Below are 20,219 nucleotides of genomic sequence, written 5' to 3'. Positions count from 1 at the left end.
ACAAAGATGAAAACTGGAAAGAGCCTGTGTGCCACAGGACACGTCTCGGGTCGCATGAACGAGGAGCCGTCCTGGACAGGGGCTTGTGTGGAGTTTAAATGAGGAAAAAAAGAAAGAAAGCTCAGAAAACTCAGAAAACTCAGAAAACTCAGAAAGCTCAGAAAACCCAGACTGTCCGTCCTCTCAGAGCACGAGCTCTGTGGCATGACCGTTGAACTGCAATAAAGAAGATGACCTAGACCAGTTCTACCTCTCCCGACCTTTGAACTGATCATTGAGGAAAGAAGCCCTTGTCTGGAAAGCAGATCCACACCAGGTGCAGCTGACAGAAGACCCTGCCTGGAAGGAAGATCTGCACAAGGCACAGCTGCCAGAAGTCCCGCCTGGAAGGAAGATCTGCACAAAACTCAGCTGACAGAAGTCCTGCCTCGCAGAAAGATCTGCACAGGGCACCACTGACAGAAGTACAGCCTGGAAGGAAGATCTGCATGAGGCATGGCTGACAGAATTACTGCCTGAAAGGAAGATCTGCACAAGGCGCAGCTGACCGAAGCCCCTTCCTGGAAGAAAGATCTGCACAAGGCACAGCAGACGGAGGTCCTGCCTGGATGGAAGATCTGCACAAGGCTCAGCTGACAGAAGTCCTGACTGGAAGGAAGAACTGCACAAGGCACAGCTGACGGAGGTCCTGCCTGGATGGAAGATCTGCACAGGATGCAGCTGATGGAAGGTCTGCCTGGCGGTGACCTCAACGCAGTGTGAGACCCACAAACCACAAGATCCTTCAAGCCCAGCTAGCCACAGTGGACGCAATGTACACCAAATGCCTGATTTATATTTCAGCGGATGGTTTATTCCATCACAAATGTGACAGGTATCCTGCCCGTCCCATTAAAAATGCATTGCATCCTTTGGCAATTATAATAAGGCAGACAGGATATCTGTCACGTTTTGATAATGCCTTGGTGTAGTTTGTAGAGTTTACCCTGCGGAACTCCATGAAGTGTCAGGGAAACTCCGCCGCACTCAGCAGACTTCCGCTAGTGGCAGAGTTTAAGTTGCACTGCTCATACTGATTTTTAGTGCCAGGAATTTAACCCCCACTGTAAAATCAGCACGAACAGCACTACGCGTCGTTCCAGAGGGCGCTGTTGCTTTCTGCCGCTCTAATTGATATTCTAAACGAATGGCAGCTTCATCAACAAGAATGGCAGATTTTAACATTCGAGTGGTCGCGACCTGCCGTGACCTCCCCCAATGAGAAATCTCGCAAGGAGGAGGTCTAGCGTGTTATGTTTTCTAGCGCTCGTCACCTTACCGTTGGCGAACCACTTGAGAAAAGAACTCCGTTCTACATGGAGTTTTTTGGACCAGTGGGCAACCTTCACGAGCTCCGCCGGCAGAGCGGAATTTTTCACCCACCCCTAGTTTTGAGGCAATAATCTGTTGGACAAACTCCTAACTAGGCCCTTTGTCTGCAATACGTGTTGTAGAAGAAGTGAGATCCATGGCCTTGTGAGTATGAGGCAATTATCTGACTTCTGATGAATGCCAAAGAGTGAGTGCGCAGCCAGAGGGCAGTAGGGGGGGGGCCAAAGGATATGAAATTAGGTCAACTTGAATATGAGAAATATGGAAAGGTAGAAATGCTGCATCACCTGTGGATAACTGGCACCTCCTCCCGCTCTTCCAAATGCCCATCCGGTCACAAATAGCATCCTGGGCCCCAAAAGGACAACGTCATGCCAGATGCCATGTAATGTTGGAAAAGGGGGGAAAAGAGTAATATGCACACATCTGCTGCGGGGATATGTCAGGTAAATTATTGGTTGTGATGGATTCTCTATAAGTACTAAATGACTGATCTCATTGAATATTAAATTATATGAATCAACGTTTGTTTGCCTGATCTGCGCTTATAATGTAAAGGATGGGGCTTATTTTGAACCCCTCGTTCTGTTTTACACAAAAGCCCCGGACGGAGCTGCATCTTACAGAACTTTATCTACTTTAGGAGATAAAGACTTGCTTTTTAAAGTTGTCTTCCAGGGCCAGAACCAGGCTCTGTAAGCGGCACTAGTTTCAGGGAGATGGGCAGATGTTATGGTGATAGGAAACCCCCCTCAACTCACAATAATGTTCCAATCTTCCAGGTTAGAAGAAACCAGAAATGCTTGAACCAAGGGAGCTGTTGAAAGTGTCAAAGGTGACTTATGAACAGCGAGTAAAGACAGGAGTTGGCATTTGAGATGATCTTAAGTGAATCGGAAAGAATGAGAAGAAGTGTGTAAATGGAGTTACTTTTGTTGTATACTTCATAAAGAGTTACTGGAAATTTTACAGCCCAGCCTGATCCAGCTCTTTTTCTAAACTCTATTGTTGTTTAAATGAAATCCTGACCATATGCGTCTATCTTAAGCTATACCTCTAGCACTTGGGTGCTCCGTGAGCACCCTTACTTTGCTAAGTTACTCTGTAAACACTGGTAAATCACCTCCTTTTCAGACATTAATAAGATGTCACCTGATCAACAGAACTTTTAGTTAAATATCTGTGTATGATGAAATATTCCTTGCTAAGTTTCAAAAGCGATAAAGAAGAAGGGGGAGATTTACTAAGATGTTGCACTGTTTGCGTCACAAAAGTCGCACAAAATGGCGCAAAATCTTTTTTCCTAATTTACTTTCCAGCGCTAAACTTGTTTAGCACTGGAAATAATCTTAAAGTAATGTGACACTGCGCATAGCATTGTTTCGCATTACTTTGTGCCATGGGGCCTGCCAAGGGTGGTGCATGGGCGTTCCCGTGCAACCACAAAACTAGGTGCAAGGAAGGAGAAATGCTTTCATTTCTCCTTCCTTTTTTGACTTTGCATGTGTGCTGCACTGTGCAACACGTATGCAAAATGGTAAAAGCTTTCCCTCGTGTCGAGTCATAGTAATTTGTACAGGAACGGTGTCCTTCCTGTACAAAACCCATGCTGGACTCACAGACGCACACAACCTAGTGCTCTGGTGCTAAGGTGGATGCTTGACGCAGGCCCTCTGTAATCAGTGCCGGCGCAAGGGAAAGTAAAGGAGAGAGCCATATCTCTGAAAATATGGTGCTCTCCTGTTCCCTTCCTGTCGCGCCACGCAGCGTAGCCTCGCGGGGGAGGGCTGCGCTGCATTGTGTGGAGATTTGGTAAATCTCTCCTGAAATCTCTTTTACAACTAGTTAAACATTGTGAATTCTCATTCCATTATGTTTCAATTCAGTAATTTTAAATATCTTTACATCCAACAGAAAACAAGCCTTGAATGTGTGAAATGAACATCAATAATGAAGCTAATGCAGTAAATCTTCAATAATAGCAGAAATAATGAGCTACAGTATTCAGGAAATCATCAGCGCAGTTGGCGACAGAGGAACCTGCACACAAACTGACAGATCCCGGATGAAGTATCAAGGGCAGTTCAGTGATTGTAAGAGTCTGAGCTGTGCACCTCCACGCCACAAGACGAAGAAATGACCTTAGGAAAATTAAGGCAACAACAATAACAAACCGCCTCCTGTATAAACAAGTGTCCAACACCAGCTTTGTTCATGGGATTGGTATGAAGTGATTACCACAGTGCTCTGTTTTATAAAATTATGACAAACCATCACTCCGTGCTCGTGGTGAATTGTAAACTCTTTCTGGCCAAACCACAGTAACCAGAGAAGAGCACAACAGAGCAGAGCCAGACAACTGACGGGTAAAGGAAAGAGGAGTTCTTGTATCTACAATACAACAGACTGTCTCGATCTGCAGCGCCCAGAAGGAAGATACATCTTTATCCGCAAGCGTGTATAGTCGTAATCCAATCTAAAGGCACAGTCCCCTACAAAGACACCTTCTACATATTAGGAGTGTGGCAAATATTTGGTGGCTATCGCATTTTCTTGTTAAGACAGAATTCAAACGTGCAAAATACTGCACACATATAAAGTGTGTGAGAAAAACACAAGTGCTTTATCAGCCATGTCGACCCATCAGGAAATGCAGTCATGGGATGTAGACAAATATATACCCGACCCACAGACACTAACCAAGAAAGAAGAATCATACACATACAGCAAGAGCGTTAGTTTGACATCACTACTCAAGCTTCATCAGCACACATACACAGGGGAAAAGCCATTAAAGTGCAGTGAATGTGTCAAGATCTTTATTAGGTTATCAGAACTACAAATACACCAGCGAACACACACAGGGGAAAAGCCATTCAAGTGCATTGAATGTTGGAAGAGATTTAGCCAGTTATCAGTCCTAAAACGTCATCAGCGAACACACACGGGGGAAAAACCTTATCATTGTGGTGAATGTGACTGTAGTTTTCGTGACTCTTCAGCATTAAGGGTTCATCAGCGAACTCACACAGGAGAAGAACCATTCAAGTGCAGTGAATGTGCAAAGTGCTTTAGTCGGTTATCACACGTTCAAATACATCAGCGAACACACACAGGGGAAAAACCATTCAAGTGCAGTCAATGTGTAAAGAGCTTTAGTCAGTTATCAGACCTTGAAAGACATCAGCGAACACACACAGGGGAAAAACCATTCAAGGGCAGTGAATGTGCAAAGTGCTTTAGTCACTTATCAAGCCTCCAAAAACATCAGGGAACACACACAGGGGAAAAACCATTCAAGTGCACTGAATGTGAAAAGTGCTTTAGTCTGTTATCAGACCTTCAAAGACATCAGCGAACACACACAGGGGAAAAACCATTCAAGTGCAGTGAATGTGCAAAGTGCTTTAGTCGGTTATCACACGTTCAAATACATCAGCGAACACACACAGGGGAAAAACCATTCAAGTGCAGTGAATGTGCAAAGTGCTTTAGTCACTTATCAAGCCTCCAAAAACACCAGGGAACACACACAGGGGAAAAACCATTCAAGTGCACTGAATGTGAAAAGTGCTTTAGTCTGTTATCACACCTTCAAAGACATCAGCGAACACACACAGGGGAAAAACCATTCAAGTGCAGTGAATGTGCAAAGTGCTTTAGTCGGTTATCATACCTACAAATACACCCGCGAACACACACAGGGGAAAAGCCATTCAAGTGCATTGAATGTGGGAAGAGATTTAGCCAGTTATCAGTCCTAAAATGTCATCAGCGAACACACACGGGGGAAAAACCTTATCATTGTGGTGAATGTGACTGTAGTTTTCGTGACTCTTCAGCATTAAGGGTTCATCAGCGAACTCACACAGGAGAAAAACCATTCAAGTGCAGTGAATGTGCAAAGTGCTTTAGTCGGTTATCACACCTTCAAAGACATCAGCGAACACACACAGGGGAAAAACCATTCAAGTGCATTGAATGTGGGAAGAGATTTAGCCAGTTATCAGTCCTAAAATGTCATCAGCGAACACACACGGGGGAAAAACCTTATCATTGTGGTGAATGTGACTGTAGTTTTCGTGACTCTTCAGCATTAAGGGTTCATCAGCGAACTCACACAGGAGAAAAACCATTCAAGTGCAGTGAATGTGCAAAGTGCTTTAGTCGGTTATCACACCTTCAAAGACATCAGCGAACACACACAGGGGAAAAACCATTCAAGTGCAGTGAATGTGCGAAGTGCTTTAGTCAGTTATCACACCTTCAAATACATCAGCGAACACACACAGGGGAAAAACCATTTTATGTGCAGTGAATGTGCAAAGTGCTTTAGTCACTTATCAAGCCTCCAAAAACATCAGGAACACACACAGGGGAAAAACCATTCAAGGGCACTGAATGTGAAAAGTGCTTTAGTCTGTTATCAGACCTTCAAAGACATCAGTGAACAAACACACGGGAAAAACTATTCAATTGCAGTGAATGTGCAAAGTGCTTTAGGCGGTTATCACACCTTCAAAGACATCAGCGAACACAAACCGGGGAAAAACCATTCAAGTGCAATGAATGTGTAAAGAGCTTTAGTCAGTTATCAGACCTAAAAAGTAATAATCTAACACACACGGGGGGAAAACCATTCAAGTGCAGTGAATGTGGGAAGAGCTTTAGCCAGCTATCAGACCTAAAAAGTCATCAGCGAACACACACGGGGGGAAAAACCTTATCATTGTAGTGAATGTGACAGTAGTTTTCGCAACTCTTCAGCATTAAGGTATCATCGGCAAACACACACAGGGGAAAAACCATTCAAGTGCAATGAGTGTGTAAAGTGCTTTAGTCGGTTATAACACCTTGAAAGACATCAGCGAACACACACAGGGGAAAAACCATTCAAATGCAGTGAATGTGCAAAGTGCTTTAGTCACTTATCAAACCTCCAAAAACATCAGGGAAAACACACAGGGGAAAAACCATTCAAGTGCACTGAATGTGCAAAGTGCTTTAGTCGGTTATCACACCTTCAAAGACATCAGCGAACACACACAGGGGAAAAACATTCAAGTGCAGTGAATGTGCAAAGTGCTTTAGTTGGTTATCACACCTTCAAAGACATCAATGAACACACACAGGGAAAAAACCAGTCAAGTGCAGTTAATGTGCAAAGTGCTTTAGTCGGTTATCACACCTACAAAAACGTCAACAAACACACACAGGGGAAAAACCATTCAAGTGCAGTAAATGTGCAAAGTGCTTTAGTCGGTTATCACACCTTCAAAGACATCGGCGAACACACACAGGGGGAAAACCATTCAAGTGCAATTAATGTGTAAAGAGCTTTAGTCAGTTATCAGACCTAAAAAGTCAGCAGCGAACACACACGGGGGAAAAACCCTATCATTGTAGTGAATGTGACAGTAGTTTTTGCAGCTCTTCAGCATGAAGGTGTCATCAGTGAACACACACAGTAGAAAAATCATTCAAGTGCAATGATTATGGGAAGAGCATTAGTCAATTATCAGACCTACAAAGACATCCGCGAACACACACAGGGGAAAAACTATATGATTGCTGTGAATGTTTCAAGAGCTTTAGTCAGTTATCAATCCTACGAAAACATCAACAAACACACACAGGGGGAAAGCCACTCAAGTGCAATGAATGTGGGAAGAGCTTCAGTAAGTCATCACACCTACAAAATCATCAGTGAACATACACAGGGGAAAAAACCATTCAACTGCAGTGAATGTGTGAAGAGCTTTAGTCGATTATCAAACCTCCAAACACATCAGCGAACACACAGAGGGAAAAAACCCTATCATTGCGGTGCATGTGCCAGTAGTTTTTTCTTCTCTTCAGTATTAAGGTATCATCAGCGAACTCACACAGGAGAAAAACCATTCAAGTGCAATAAATGTGGAAAGAGCTTTAGTCAATTATCAGACCTACAAACACATCAGCGAATGCACACAGGGGAAAACTATATTATTGCTGTGAATGTTTGAAGAGCTTTAGTCAGTTATCAACCCTACGAAAACATCAACAAACACACACAGGGGGAAAGCCACTCAAGTGCAATGAATGTGGGAAGAGCTTTAGTCGACGATTTGAGCTACAAAGTCATCAGCGAACACACAGGGGGAAAACATAGAAGGGCACTGAAAGTGAGAAGGGCTTTTGTCAATTTTTGATCCCACACAGCCCTCAGAGAATACACTCCTTCATTTAGCTCACATGGAAATAATTCTAGAGATGCAGAGATTCTGGAAAGAAGTTAAGAACATCAAAAATAATATTGACCCATCTGAGGACATAGACAAGAGCTGAACAGTGCATTTATTGTGAGAGGAATGAATTACGGAAAAAGATAAAATTCAAATTATGTAGGACATTGAAATACCAGGTGATAGATGACCCGAATAGCAGTAAAGAAGAAAAACAGATAACAGTATTTGCAGAATTATAAAAGTGTTTGTTTCCAGTGATTGTTCCCTTCCGTACACATAGCAAAGTGACATTGTGTACCAGGATACACAGTGGGAGACAAGCACAATGTGGATTAAAAGAAAAGAAACATTGTTGATTTTTATTTGGTGAAGAACAGATACAAAGAAAAGCATTCAATCGCACCTGACCACACTACCTGTAAAAGCAACAATGAACAATACTGGGTCTAACAGTGGTCTTTTCAGCTAACTTGTCGGATTAGTGATAGAACCTATAAACCAAACACACCCAGAGTGGACATGTTGTCAGGGCTCTGGAGATGGAAGCTTCATTGGTAAAATGCATGTATTAATATTAACAAATGCCACTGCAGTATACGTAATGAAATAAGCACAGGTGTTCAAGAAATAACCTATTTTTAGATATAAAAGCGCATATACCTTGTTTTTTGGTAACGTTTGCTGCATCTTATACAAACTGTTTCAGTTGATGGGTCAGCTCGTGCCTCGCGCCTTATTACTAAGTGCGACCCGTGGCTCCTCTCTGACTTGGCTCTCTCTATTCATTTTGAGACTTGCCAAACTCTACTTTTTACCAGAATTGAGCCATTGTAAGCAGTAGACTCTGTTTGAAGAATGTGGTGAAATAGCGAAATCCCACATCAAAAGCATATATGTGCCAGGACAATCAGTTGCACTCCCAGGAACTCTTCTTCCACACTTGATTGTCCCTTGTCCTCAAATGTTCTGAAGGATTTGTCGTATGAATGCCAGAAGTGGCAGTGACATTCATGAAGCTAAAGCTAACAGGAGTGTGTGGGAGATAGAGAGGGAGAGAGATCCAGAGAGCGAGAGAGACAAAGAAAGGGGGAGAAAAAGAGAAATGGAAGGAGGGGAAACGGCACTTGATTTGTACTCACCTAAAAATAGAAGAAGCAGCCGAATACTTGTCAATGTGTGACATCACCAGAGAAACGGTCTGAACACCTGTGAATTTATATGTTTATTTTTAATACCCATAGACCCATGTCCTGCCAATAAACAGGGCACAAGTAAGGAAAATAGTGAAGGAGCCCATTATCATATGCAAATCACAGTGACGTCACATGTAGTGGCATCACAAGAAGTGATGTCACGCCCTTATAATAATTTTCACGTGAAAGGTTGACGGCCTGTTTTAAAAACAATAAACAAGCAACATAAAATAATGTAAAAATAGGTTTTTGATTTCAGTTTTTATACATCATGTGTTTTGCCCACTATTAGTTTGTAACTAAACTCGCAAATGACTGAAAGTGTAAATATTTTTAAACAGATATGTGGAACTTGGAAATTACATTTTTAACAGTTTTCAGCGAATAAATAAATTGTGCTTTTAATTTGCGTTTGTTTCCTGACGTTATTCTTTATCCAGCCCCTAAGCCCCAAAGTGTTTCACATTTACAATGTATTAAGCAATAGAAGGACTAATTTTGTCAACTTCTCTGTTCCTCTCTTGCGCCACTCACACAAACAAACACTCAGAGGCCTGTGTCTGCAGTGCTGGGGCACAAAGTAACAATTACCAGTTGCAGGCTAAGGAGCTAGGTGGAAATGAGTCCCGTTTCTAGATAATAGTGGGAGGACCCCTTCAAACTGTGGCTACCCTCCGACTTGTGCCGTGCTGATAAAGCAATAGTGAATTTGAGTAATTTATGATGAATTGAAATGGGAGAAAGATAAGAACAGAGCAAGGTGCAGGATATATTAAAGAAAATGAAAAAAAGAGACACAAGACTTTAACCTGTTCTGTGTACTAGCACTTTACGTAAACAAGTTGTGCTGTGCGTTGTGAACAGGCTGTCACCCCCTTTGTATGTAAATGAGCTTCTGTGACCAGACACCCCAGACTCCCATCTCTTCTAGCGTGGATGATATTGTGAGCACTGTAAGGTAATCACAAACTAGGACTATATTGAGAAACAATTAAATATGTGCCATCAGTATCGGGCTGATGGTTCCGCTGATGCGCACAGCAAATACAGTTTCTGGGATTGTGCGCATTGGCCTAAATTTTAATTGCTGAAGTGTCACGCAGTTTCGCTGATGCTCACAGTTTATAAGGCTTGTGGATATTGCGCACTGTAAGCAGATCACTGAAGTTCGCCCTTAAGTAGTAACTAGGTCAAAACATAGTGCATACATCATACATAATGTCACTGCCCCTCCCTTCTTGTTGACATCTCCAGGAGTTCCTCCTCTCTCGTGGCTGAAGTGAAAGAAGGTTTTCACACATTATGCTCGTGTCTGTGGCATTTCCTTCAGCGCAGAGAGGAAAGCCTCATGGTTAATGCATTGTTTGGGCTCTGAGGGACGAGAATTCTTTGAACACCTTCCTGAACTCTCTGATAGTGACTCTGCCATTTTTAATGAATATGAGATCTGCTTCAAAAAGTTGGACTTGCACCACCTCCCCAAAGTGAGTACTGTCCTTGAACGATATCACTTTGGGAGAAGGAGGCAAAGGCAGGATGAGTCGGTCAAACAGTACATGACTACCTTGCGCAAATTGGCTTCCACGTGCAATTTTGGTGCAGCTTAGCGGAGCGGTTAAGATATCAGTTCATGTTGGGATGCGCCCTCGACAAAACGAGAGACACCCTGTGGCAAAAAGAAAAGCCATTGTTTCAAGAAGTGCTGACCATAGCCAAAAGTCACTAGCATTCAAGAGCGTGTGTTGATATTATACGCAAAGACAGTTCAGGTGAAAAAAGGAGAACATTGATGTCAAGGTGCTGGTGGATAGATTTGTTGAACCCAAATTGAGCACCACTTCAAAGCCCTTTAACACAAAGAATTTTCAGGTGAAGTGCTTCAGGTGTGGCAACCCTGGCCATATGGCCAACTTTAAAGACCGCCCAGGCTGGAAGGCCATGAGGAAAGGTCACTTATCAAAAAGCTACAGAACGGGCAACAAGCATAAAAAAGTCATGGAAGTTGAACTTTATGAAGAAGAATTGGAAGGAATCAATATTCTCCCAGTCACAGGGAATGCTAGTGATGGCCCTCAGGAGCTAGTTTTGATCAATGTTGCTCCGATGAGCATGCTCTTCGACTCTGGGGCCAAGATAACTCTAGTCCCAAAAACATTTTATGAGCGTAATCTGCTGGGCAAAGTCACCCTGTTGAAGCCAGACATTAGACCAATAGGTTAAGGTGGGGTGACTATTGAGTTGCTGGGTTACTTCTGGGGCACAATTGACTTCAAAGGGAGGGTCGAGCCTGGTAAAATCTTTGTCATGATGAAAGGGGATTCGCTCATAAGTTGGTTCCGTCAGCATGATCTACATATCTGCCATGATCACAATGAGATCTGTCTGCGTAAAAGAATTACCACCAGTTAGGGTTGTTAGTAATGCTAATCGAGACTGGATCAAGGAATTCCCTGAGGTCTTTTCTGGTGAACTGGGTGTGTCTCAAAAACTATGTACATCGGATAATGGTCAAATCAAATGCTGTTCCAAAAACAGCTAAGGTTAGGAATGCACCTCTGTTAGTAAGGGAGAGCATGAAATTTAATTAGACAATCTCTTAGCCAAGTGCATCATTCAAGAAGTTGAAGCAAGGGAGTGGGTCTCTCCTGTTGTTATGGCCCGCACACCAATGGGGAGGTCAGGCTCTGTGTCGGCTCGAGGGAGCTCAACAAAGCAGCTATTGTTGATCATTACCCTTTACCCAACATAACTAAAATGCTGGATTCTCTTGAGGGGGCAAGGCATTTTTCATCCTTGGACTTGACCTCCGCCTATCACCAGGCCGGGCTTCAATCAATCAATCAATCATAGCATTTGTGAAGCGCACTACATTCCCGTGATGGTCTCAAGGTGCTGGGGGGGGGTGGGGGGGGTGCTGCTACTGTTCGAAGATCCAGGTCTTGAGGAGTCTCCTGAAGTTTAGAAGGTCTTCGGTCTGCCATAGGCGGATGGGGAGGGTGTTCCACATCTTGGCGGTGAAGTGGGGGAATGATCTCCCGCCGGCAGTCATTCTTCGAATGCAGGGGACGGTGGCAAGGGCGTGGTCTGCAGAACAGAGCTGGCGGGCGGTATTGTAGAGGCTGAGTCGCCTGTTGAGGTACGCTGGTCCGGTGTTGTGGAGTGTCTTGTGTGCGTGGGTGAGGAGCTTGAAGGGTATCCTCTTGTTGATGGGGAGCCAGTGCAGGTCTTTCAGGTGGGGTGTGATGTGGCTGCGGCGGGAGATGTCAAGGATCAGGCATGCTGAGGCGTTCTGGATGCATTGGAGTCATTTCAGGAGTTTGGCTGGGGCTCCTGCGTAGAGTGCATTGCCGTAGTCCAGTCTTCTGCTGACGAGGGCCTGGGTGACCGTCCTTCTAGTTTCGGTGGGGATCCACATTAAGATCCTGCGAAGCATGCGCAGAGCGTTGAAGCAGGAGGAGTAGACGGCGTTGACCTGCTTTGTTTCGGAGAGTGTGGAGTCCAGGATGACCCCTAGGTTTCGTGCATGGTTGGTGGGTGTAGGGGGTACTCCTACTGCCGTCGGCCACCAGGCCGAGGGGGTGGAGCCGAGGATGAGGACTTCCGTCTTGTCCGAGTTCAGCTTCAGTCGGCTGTTCCTCATCTAGTCGGCGATGGCCTTCATTCCTTCGTGGAGGTTGGTTTTGGCGGTGTGGGAGTACTTGGTGAGCGAGAGGATCAGCTGGGTGTCGTCGGCATAGGAGATGATGTTTAGGTCGTGCTGTTAGGCGACGTGGGCGAGAGATGCCATGTCGTCATTGAACAACGTTGGGCTGAGAGATGAGCCTTGGGGTACGCTGCAGATGATCTCGGTGGCTTCGGAGCGGAAGGGGGGAGGATGACGCTCCGGGTTCTCCCGGAGAGGAAGGAGGTGGTCCCGTCCAGCCCCTTCTCTTGGATTCCGGCATTGTGGAGGCGTGCTCTTAGTGTGCGGTAGCAGACTGTGTCGAAAGCTGCGGACAGGTCCAGGAGGATGAGGGCCACGGTTTCTCAGTTGTCGAGCATGTTCCTGATGTCGTCGGTGGCGGCGATGAGGGCAGTTTCGGTGCTGTGGTTGCTGCAGAACCCTGACTGGGATGGGTCCAGGATGTTGTTCTCTTCAACGAAGCTGGTCAGTTGTATGTAGACAGCCTTTTCGATGACCTTCTCCGGGAACGGGAGCAGGAAGATGGGCCGGAAGTACTTGAGGTCCTTGGGGTCCGCCTTGGGTTTCTTTAGTAAGGCGTTGATCTCTGCGTGCTTCCAGCTCTCCGGGAAGGTCGCTGTCTCGAAGGAGATGTTGATGGTTTTCCAGAGGTGGATTGCGATGGTGCTGCTGGCTTTGTTGTAGATGTGGTGTGGGCAGGGGTCTTCCGGGGATCCGGACTGGACGGTGTTCATGATCTTGATGGTGTCATTGTCGTTGATGTTGTCTAGGCGCGCAGGCGGTTGATACGGGTGGGGGTCTTGGTAGCGGGGGTGTGGGCTGTTGCCGGGGTGGTGATGGCATCGAACATGTCATGAATGTCTTCATTCCTCTTCAGAACAACCAGAACATTCACTCCTCGTCCCAGTACCGTACCTCCTGTGTAACACCCTTTGGTACCTTTAGATTTCTAAGAATGCCTTTCGGACTGATTTCTGCAGCCTCAGTTTTTTAGAGGGCGATGGAGGACATTCTTGGAAGCCTTCAGGGTGTCAAGGTGTACCCAGATGATGTGCTCATCTTTGGTGTGGATCTTGAGGAGCATGATGGGAGGCTGAGGTCAGTATTGAAGAAGTTACGTGATGCTGACCTCACCCTTAGGGCTGACCAGTGCAAATTTGATGTCAAAGAATTAGAGTACCTAGGGCATTTTGTGTCCACTGCAGGCATCAAACCCAAAGACTCATTGGTAAACACCCTTTGTAAAGTTTCTAAGCATGGCTGAATTTTATCACAAATTTGTTCTGAACTTTGCAGGGAAAACCGCTAGTTTGAGGTCTCTCCTCCCGAAGGAAAGCACCTTTGTTTGGTCCAAGGGCTTGTGAGGAAGAGTTTGAGTGCATTAAGAAACATCTGATTGAAACACCTTGTCTATGAAGTTTTGACCCCACAAAGGTATCTTATCTCATGATTGATGCCAGCTCAAAGGAGTTAGGGGCAGTTCTTTTGCAGAAGGTTGATATGGAGGATAAAATGATTCTTTTCGTCTCTATGCCCTTGAGGGGTGCTGAATGCAACTATTCTGTTGTGGAAAAAGAAATGCTGGGTGTTTTCTGGGCGGTGCCAAGCTGAGAAAGGTTTTGTGGGGGAAAAGATTCAGAATTCTTACTGACTACAAACCTCCTAGGGAGGTCTTCTCCAAGAAAGGCATTGACTTTGTCTTCTGTGGGATATGGAAGTGGGTTGTGGCTCCACAGTTCTGGCAGACTGCCTGTCAAGACTCTGGGTGCGGAATGTGAAACGACAGATGATGTTGACTGGTTTAGAGGTGAAGAACTGAAGGAAGAAATTAATGTGTGTGTGATTATTGAAGGGTTGATTTCCGAGAGAGAGTGGAGGGAACATCACATGATCAATTTAGACTTGCAGAAAGTCCTAACCATGGTCACAGGTGGCTGGTGTGAGAAGAAGGACTGTGAAGAGGTCCTCAAAGGCTTTTGGCGAGTTAGGGAAGATCTGACGGTGGAGGGTGGTCTCCTCATGCGTGGTAGTAAGTTGGTTGCACCCCTTGAAGTAAGGGATAAGCTAGTAAAGAATGCTCACACCTCGCACATGGGCATTGCCAAGACAAAGGAAAGGATCAGGGAAGAAGAAAACCACGATGGGAGCACACTGCTAGCCTCTCCTCCGGATCGCCCCTCTGCATTGTGGTATATGCAGTGCGTATAACTTGAAGAGTTTCAGAAAAAGTTTGTGTGTGATTCACCAAAGTTGGTGCAAGTAAGTACTTGATATTTCCAGCATCTCTAGACACGAGACATGGCTTGTGTTTCGGGATAGTATCCCCCATCAGTAGAGAAAAGTTCTGGGGTGGTTGAGAAGGCCGCCAAACAACCGTCACAGGCCTCAATGACTCTTAGGCTAGCAGTGTGCTCCGATCGTGGTTTTCCTGTTAAAGGGCTCCCGTGAGCCCCTAAGCTGACGAGCCTTTGGAGATGCACCTGCGCGCCTAAGAGGCATCGAGGCCTGTGACGGTTGTTTGGCGGCCTTCTCAACCACTCCAGAACTTTTCTCTGCTGATGAGGGATACTATCCCGAAACACGAGCCATGTCTCGTGTCTAGAGATGCTGGAAATATTAAGTACTTACTTGCACCAACTTTGGTGAATCACACACAAACTTTTTCCGAAACTCTTCAAGTTATAAGCACTGCATATACCACAAGGCAGAGGGGCGATCCGGAGGAGAGGCTAGCAGTGTGCTCCCATCGTGGTTTTCCCGAAAGCATCAGGGAAGCATATTGGTGCGCTGCCATGGATGTACATGTAGAGAGGTTGGTGCATTAATGTGCTGAATGTGTGTGTTGGGACAGGATATTGAAGTCCAGGACGCAACCCATGGTTTTTAGGGGACAGGCTACTGGTCCTTTTAGTCTCAAAATCCCTATTAGAGTAATGCTTCCTGTCACATGATGTCATAGGTATGTTAGGTTAGCATTGCGTGGCTAAATAGATACGATTCGCATTTCATGTTGTACAACCCACTGAGCTATCTGAGTAATGAGTAGGCCCCTATGTATACTTGTGACTCCATTAGCTTTTGCAGTTCCTATTAGGTTGCTTTAACTAGGCCCGAAGTAGGCCGCAAAATGTTCACGTTGCTTGCCACAGTAGAATACTGCATTTCGTTATTATTTTCTGTCTGCCTTCCCAAGGCCGCTTTCTGATGTACTAATGAATAAGCCATTCTTTGTGTAATGTTTATCTGTAGGGAGGTTTCTGCTCCCACGTTAAGGAGATGCTGAGACCCAGCATCATGGCCTTGAACCCCTGATAGTGTGCCCATCTGGCAAGGTGTTAGCTCATCCTACTGTGCCCGCATTGTTCCTTGTTCAGCCTGAGCTGTTAGTTTTCCATTGTGGGCGTGGTTGGGGGTTTCTTGGAGGGATAATTGTGCATTACTGACCGTTAGGGGTCAGTCCCTCGCCGAACACCACATCCAGTCAAGCGTGAACTAGAAAAAGAAGAGATCACATTCTTTGGCCACATTTACACAGACACAAGATGTTTGGAAGAAAGAGCCAGACCACCCGTAGGATCATGAGACCACCATGAGCCAGACCACCCGTAGGATCATGAGACCGCCATGAGCCAGACCACCCGTAGGATCATGAGACCGCCATGAGCCAGGCCTGCTCTGACAAATTGGCGCCCGACACGTTGGGCTCATCGGCGACTCGGATGCCCGAAGGAGTGGTTGTGACGAAGGACTGGAATCTCGCTGCGGACGCGATCGCATGCCAGAGGAGACCCGAGTCTTGGCATCCAAGGCATTTTTCCTTTCTTTCCGATCTGACCATCTATGTGGCGCCGGTCCTCGACTGAGATCTCTTCTGTTGGTTTGCTGTGCAGTGACCGTTTGGTCGAATTTAGAACTTGGCAGTTGAAATCTGAACGCCCTGTGATTGGTAAGAACTGTATTTCGGTACTTGCTGTGGGTTTTGGAAGCCTGGGAGTGGTAAGGCAGTTTTAGGAACGCTTGCTGTGGCAATTGGTTTGAAAGACTAGTCAGATTTGTATGTTTTTGTATTTTGATATATGAGTTGCAACCCATATAGGCAGGTAATGAGGAGATTTTTCTCCAACTTTGATTTTGATTTGAACGGCACGCCGTACTAGAAGTACCTTGAAGTGCCACTTTAATTATAATATTGCACATTTTGCACTATTTTTGGCATGCCTGTTTCTAGCACACTTCGTAGGAACGGCTGCTTTTGTAATGGTACCAGTCTGAGACTCGAAGAATCGCAACCAGCTCCCCCAGAGGGGACGCCTAATAGGGATATGTATGTAAAGTATGGTCTTTCTCCAATAATGTACAGCATACATACATATATACATACAACAGGAACATACGCTGGATCATGCGCTGGAACTGGGGGGACATGGGACGAAATAAAGGTGTGGGACAAGGAGTGCAAGCCCGGTGACAAGTCAAAAACAGAGTTGATGGCATTGCGGGCAGGATTATAACGTACATGCACTCCCTTATCCCGCTGAGGAAGGTGGACTGGGATAAGTTGACTGCATGTCGTCAGAATAAGGATGAGAGCATATCAGATCACTTTACTAGGTTTGAGGGGGTGTTTATGGATTTGATAATATATATAATGTCTTGATAATATGCTCCATAGAGACAATGAGGATAAGGAGAAAGTGGGGAAAAATACAAGGGATTTGAAGACAAGGGTGTTGCTGCAGCAGATTGCGAGGTAGGGGTTAGGGGCTAGTCCAGAGACCACCTCACTCAAACAGTCGCAGGGCCGGTAGAGGTGGTGGTTCCGGCTCACCCGTTGGGTACAACCAGTGTGCGTACTGTAAAAAAGATGGACATTGGCGTAATGAGTGCCTGGAATTGTGGCAGAACAACGCAGCACCGGGAGGCCGCGTGTTTCGAGGAAGAGGAGGAGGAGGAGGTGGAGGCCGGTAACAGATGCAGTCAGAGAATGCTTCAGGATATAGACAGAGTGGGAATTATTTTGATGCCCCTCAGAGCACTCAGTACTATAATGTGGACTACGACATGGATGAGGTGACGGGGCTGTCTCACAACTAGGACGGCCTGTCAATCAGTGCGGACCATATATCACAGCTGATTTGCAGGGCGCCATGGAGAAATGTTTGATTGATACGGGGGCTATGAATAGATCTGTTTCCCGTACACTGGTCTCTGTCTGTGCAAAATAATGTTTCAGTTGGGTTTTCAGGTGTGCCAATTGTCAGACCCATTTCTAAACTGCTTGCTTTGAATTTCGGCCCTTTTACTCTCTACTCACCATTTTTATTGACAATGAATGGTGGTGAAAATTTAATGGGACTGGATCTGTTAAAAAGGTTGCACGCGGGACAAGCGGGGACACGAGAGGGTTCTATACAAAGGTTAGTGGAGATGGTCACAGGAGCTCGAGGGCACATCTGGTGCAGGCGAAGTGGTAGCGGGGCAGGGCCTACTTCCCCGAATGGCGTCTGACACTTTGCAGGTCCTAACTCTCAACATTAAGGGCCTCAATAACCCCATTAAGAGGCGGGTGGTGCTCTCGTACTTAGAGAACTCCGGCGCGGCAATTTGCCTCCTACAGGATACACATTTGTTAGCAAAGGACTGGCATTGTATGCGGTCCAGGGCCTTTCCGACACAACTTTACTCCTCCACTATGGAGAAAAAGGCGGGGGTGGCCATTTTGTTTGCTAAGCACTTCAAGGGCCAAGTAAGGGACAAGGTGGCAGAAATAAAGGGCAGACTGCTAGTGCACACTGTTAGCATTGGTAATGTGGAATTCACAGTGGGAACCATATACGCACCCAACACTAAACAGGAACCATTCCTCACGGGGGCATTGTCAGAGGTTCTAGGGGCTGCGTCCAAGTATACCCTGGTGGGAGGGGACCTGAATCTGGTAATGGATAATGCGTTAGACAGGTCGGGACACAGGTTTGGCGACTCCGGCGCCCTATCTACGGAAGGGAAGCACTGGCTCGCCAGCAGGGGCTTCAAGGATGTATGGAGGGAGATACACCACACAGCACCGGGGTACACCTTTTACTCACACGTTCATAGGACATATGCCAGGATAGATACCTTCCTTGAATCGGCGGATATAGCTCCTATGGTAAAGGACGTGGAGGTCGCTCCAGCGGCCCTGTACGACCACGACGCAAACCTTCTGCACTTGCGGGTCCCCCGCATTCACTCTGGTAAGGGTAGGTGGCGGCTAAGGGAGTCCCTGCTCACACGCAAAGAGGTCACGCAGCAATTAACCCAGACTTTATCTGACTACCTTGGCAGAGATGATACGGGTGAGGTAGCCATGCCCGCGGTATGGGGGGCGCTAAAGGCGGTGGTCAGGGGGGAGCTGATGGCGATTTCGGCCGCTGATAATAAGATAAGGAAAGAACGGCGCCAGGAATTGACCGCTCAGGTACTGGAACTCGAGCGGGTGCACTGTCGGACTGGGGCCCCCAGGATTTGGCGCCAACTGAAGGCTGCCAGAGCGCAACTTGCAAGCCTTTACTTGGACAGGGTAGAATATGCGGCACTACGCCTCAAGCATACTTATTATGTGGGGGACAGGACTGGTCGTCTGCTGGCCAGCAAACTTAAAGCGCAAACAGTCAAGGCCAAGGTGCAAGTCATACACGGGGACGACGGACGAGAACACTACGATGACGAGCACATAGCCGAGGCTTTCAGGGCATTTTATGCCAAGCTGTACGAGGCCTAGCCAGCAGTGGAGGGAGCGGTCGGGTCGGAGTACCTGCATGAGGCCAACGCGAACTCCGAGGCGCTGGAGGCGCTGGACGATCCCATTCGCCTGGAGGAGGTGCGCGCCTGAAACCACTCAAAGCGCCGGGCCCCGATGGTTTCTCCGCGGGCTTTTACAAAACCTTTTGCCACATTCTGGCCCCAGTGTTGACGAAACTCTTTAACTCGTTCCAAGGCCCGGGCTCGATCCCGCAAGAGATGCTCGAGGCAGACATAATCGTCCTACCAAAACCTGGAAAGGACGCTTCTAAATGCGGGGCCTATTGGCCAATATTGCTTCTCAATGTTGATCTGAAGCTCTTCACCGGAATCTTAGCCGCAAGACTGGGGCCTTGTCTCCCAGGCAAAATTGAGCCAGACCAGGCGGGCTTCATACCCTCCCGTCAATGCGCGGACAACACCAAACGCCTGTTGCACGTCATTGATAAAGCCCACTATAACGATTCAGACGCTGCCCTGCTGTCGGTGGAAGCTGAAAAAGCGTTTGACAGAGTGGACTGGACCCACCTCGATAGGACCCTGTCGAGATTCGGGCTTGGGGAGAGGTTCAGAGCCTGGGTGGCAAGCTGTTACGCAGCCCGTCGCGCAACTATTAGGGTGAACGGCACGGACTCCAAGCCACTGGACATCCGGCGAGGCACGAGTTAAGGGTGCCCTCTCTCGCCAATGTTGTTCGCCTTGTATATGGAGCCGTTTGCCTAACGAGTGCGAGATAACCGGAACATAAAGGGCATCACCTTCGGAGGCGAGGAGCAGACCATCAGCTTGTACGCAGATGACATTTTGGTCGCGGTTGAGAACCCGGGGGTATCGATCCCTGCATTTCTGCAGGAAATGGAGCGGTTTGGGAAGATCTCGGGCTTTAAGATGAACATCCAGAAGTCTGTTATCCTACCACTGGGGTCCAATGCGCGTCAGCCTAATAGAGGGTCGCTCAGGATCGGG

At 46.6% G+C, this 20,219-nt stretch overlaps 1 protein-coding gene across 1 annotated transcript; it reads left to right on the top strand.

Moving 5' to 3' along the window:
* The first annotated feature begins 4,003 nt into the window (after positions 1-4,003).
* LOC147737379 (uncharacterized) lies at positions 4,004-5,689 on the top strand. Its single transcript, XM_086927789.1, has 4 exons — positions 4,004-4,197; positions 4,273-5,343; position 5,473; positions 5,513-5,689. Exons 1-4 carry the CDS (start codon positions 4,004-4,006, stop codon positions 5,687-5,689), a joined length of 1,443 nt encoding a protein of 480 aa, XP_086783915.1.
* The last annotated feature ends 14,530 nt before the right edge of the window (positions 5,690-20,219 follow it).

The sequence above is a fragment of the Lissotriton vulgaris genome, chromosome 1_1 (assembly GCF_964263255.1).
Source record: "Lissotriton vulgaris chromosome 1_1, aLisVul1.2, whole genome shotgun sequence".
Classification (NCBI taxonomy): domain Eukaryota; kingdom Metazoa; phylum Chordata; class Amphibia; order Caudata; family Salamandridae; genus Lissotriton; species Lissotriton vulgaris.
This window is presented reverse-complemented; position numbering and strand designations above follow the sequence as displayed.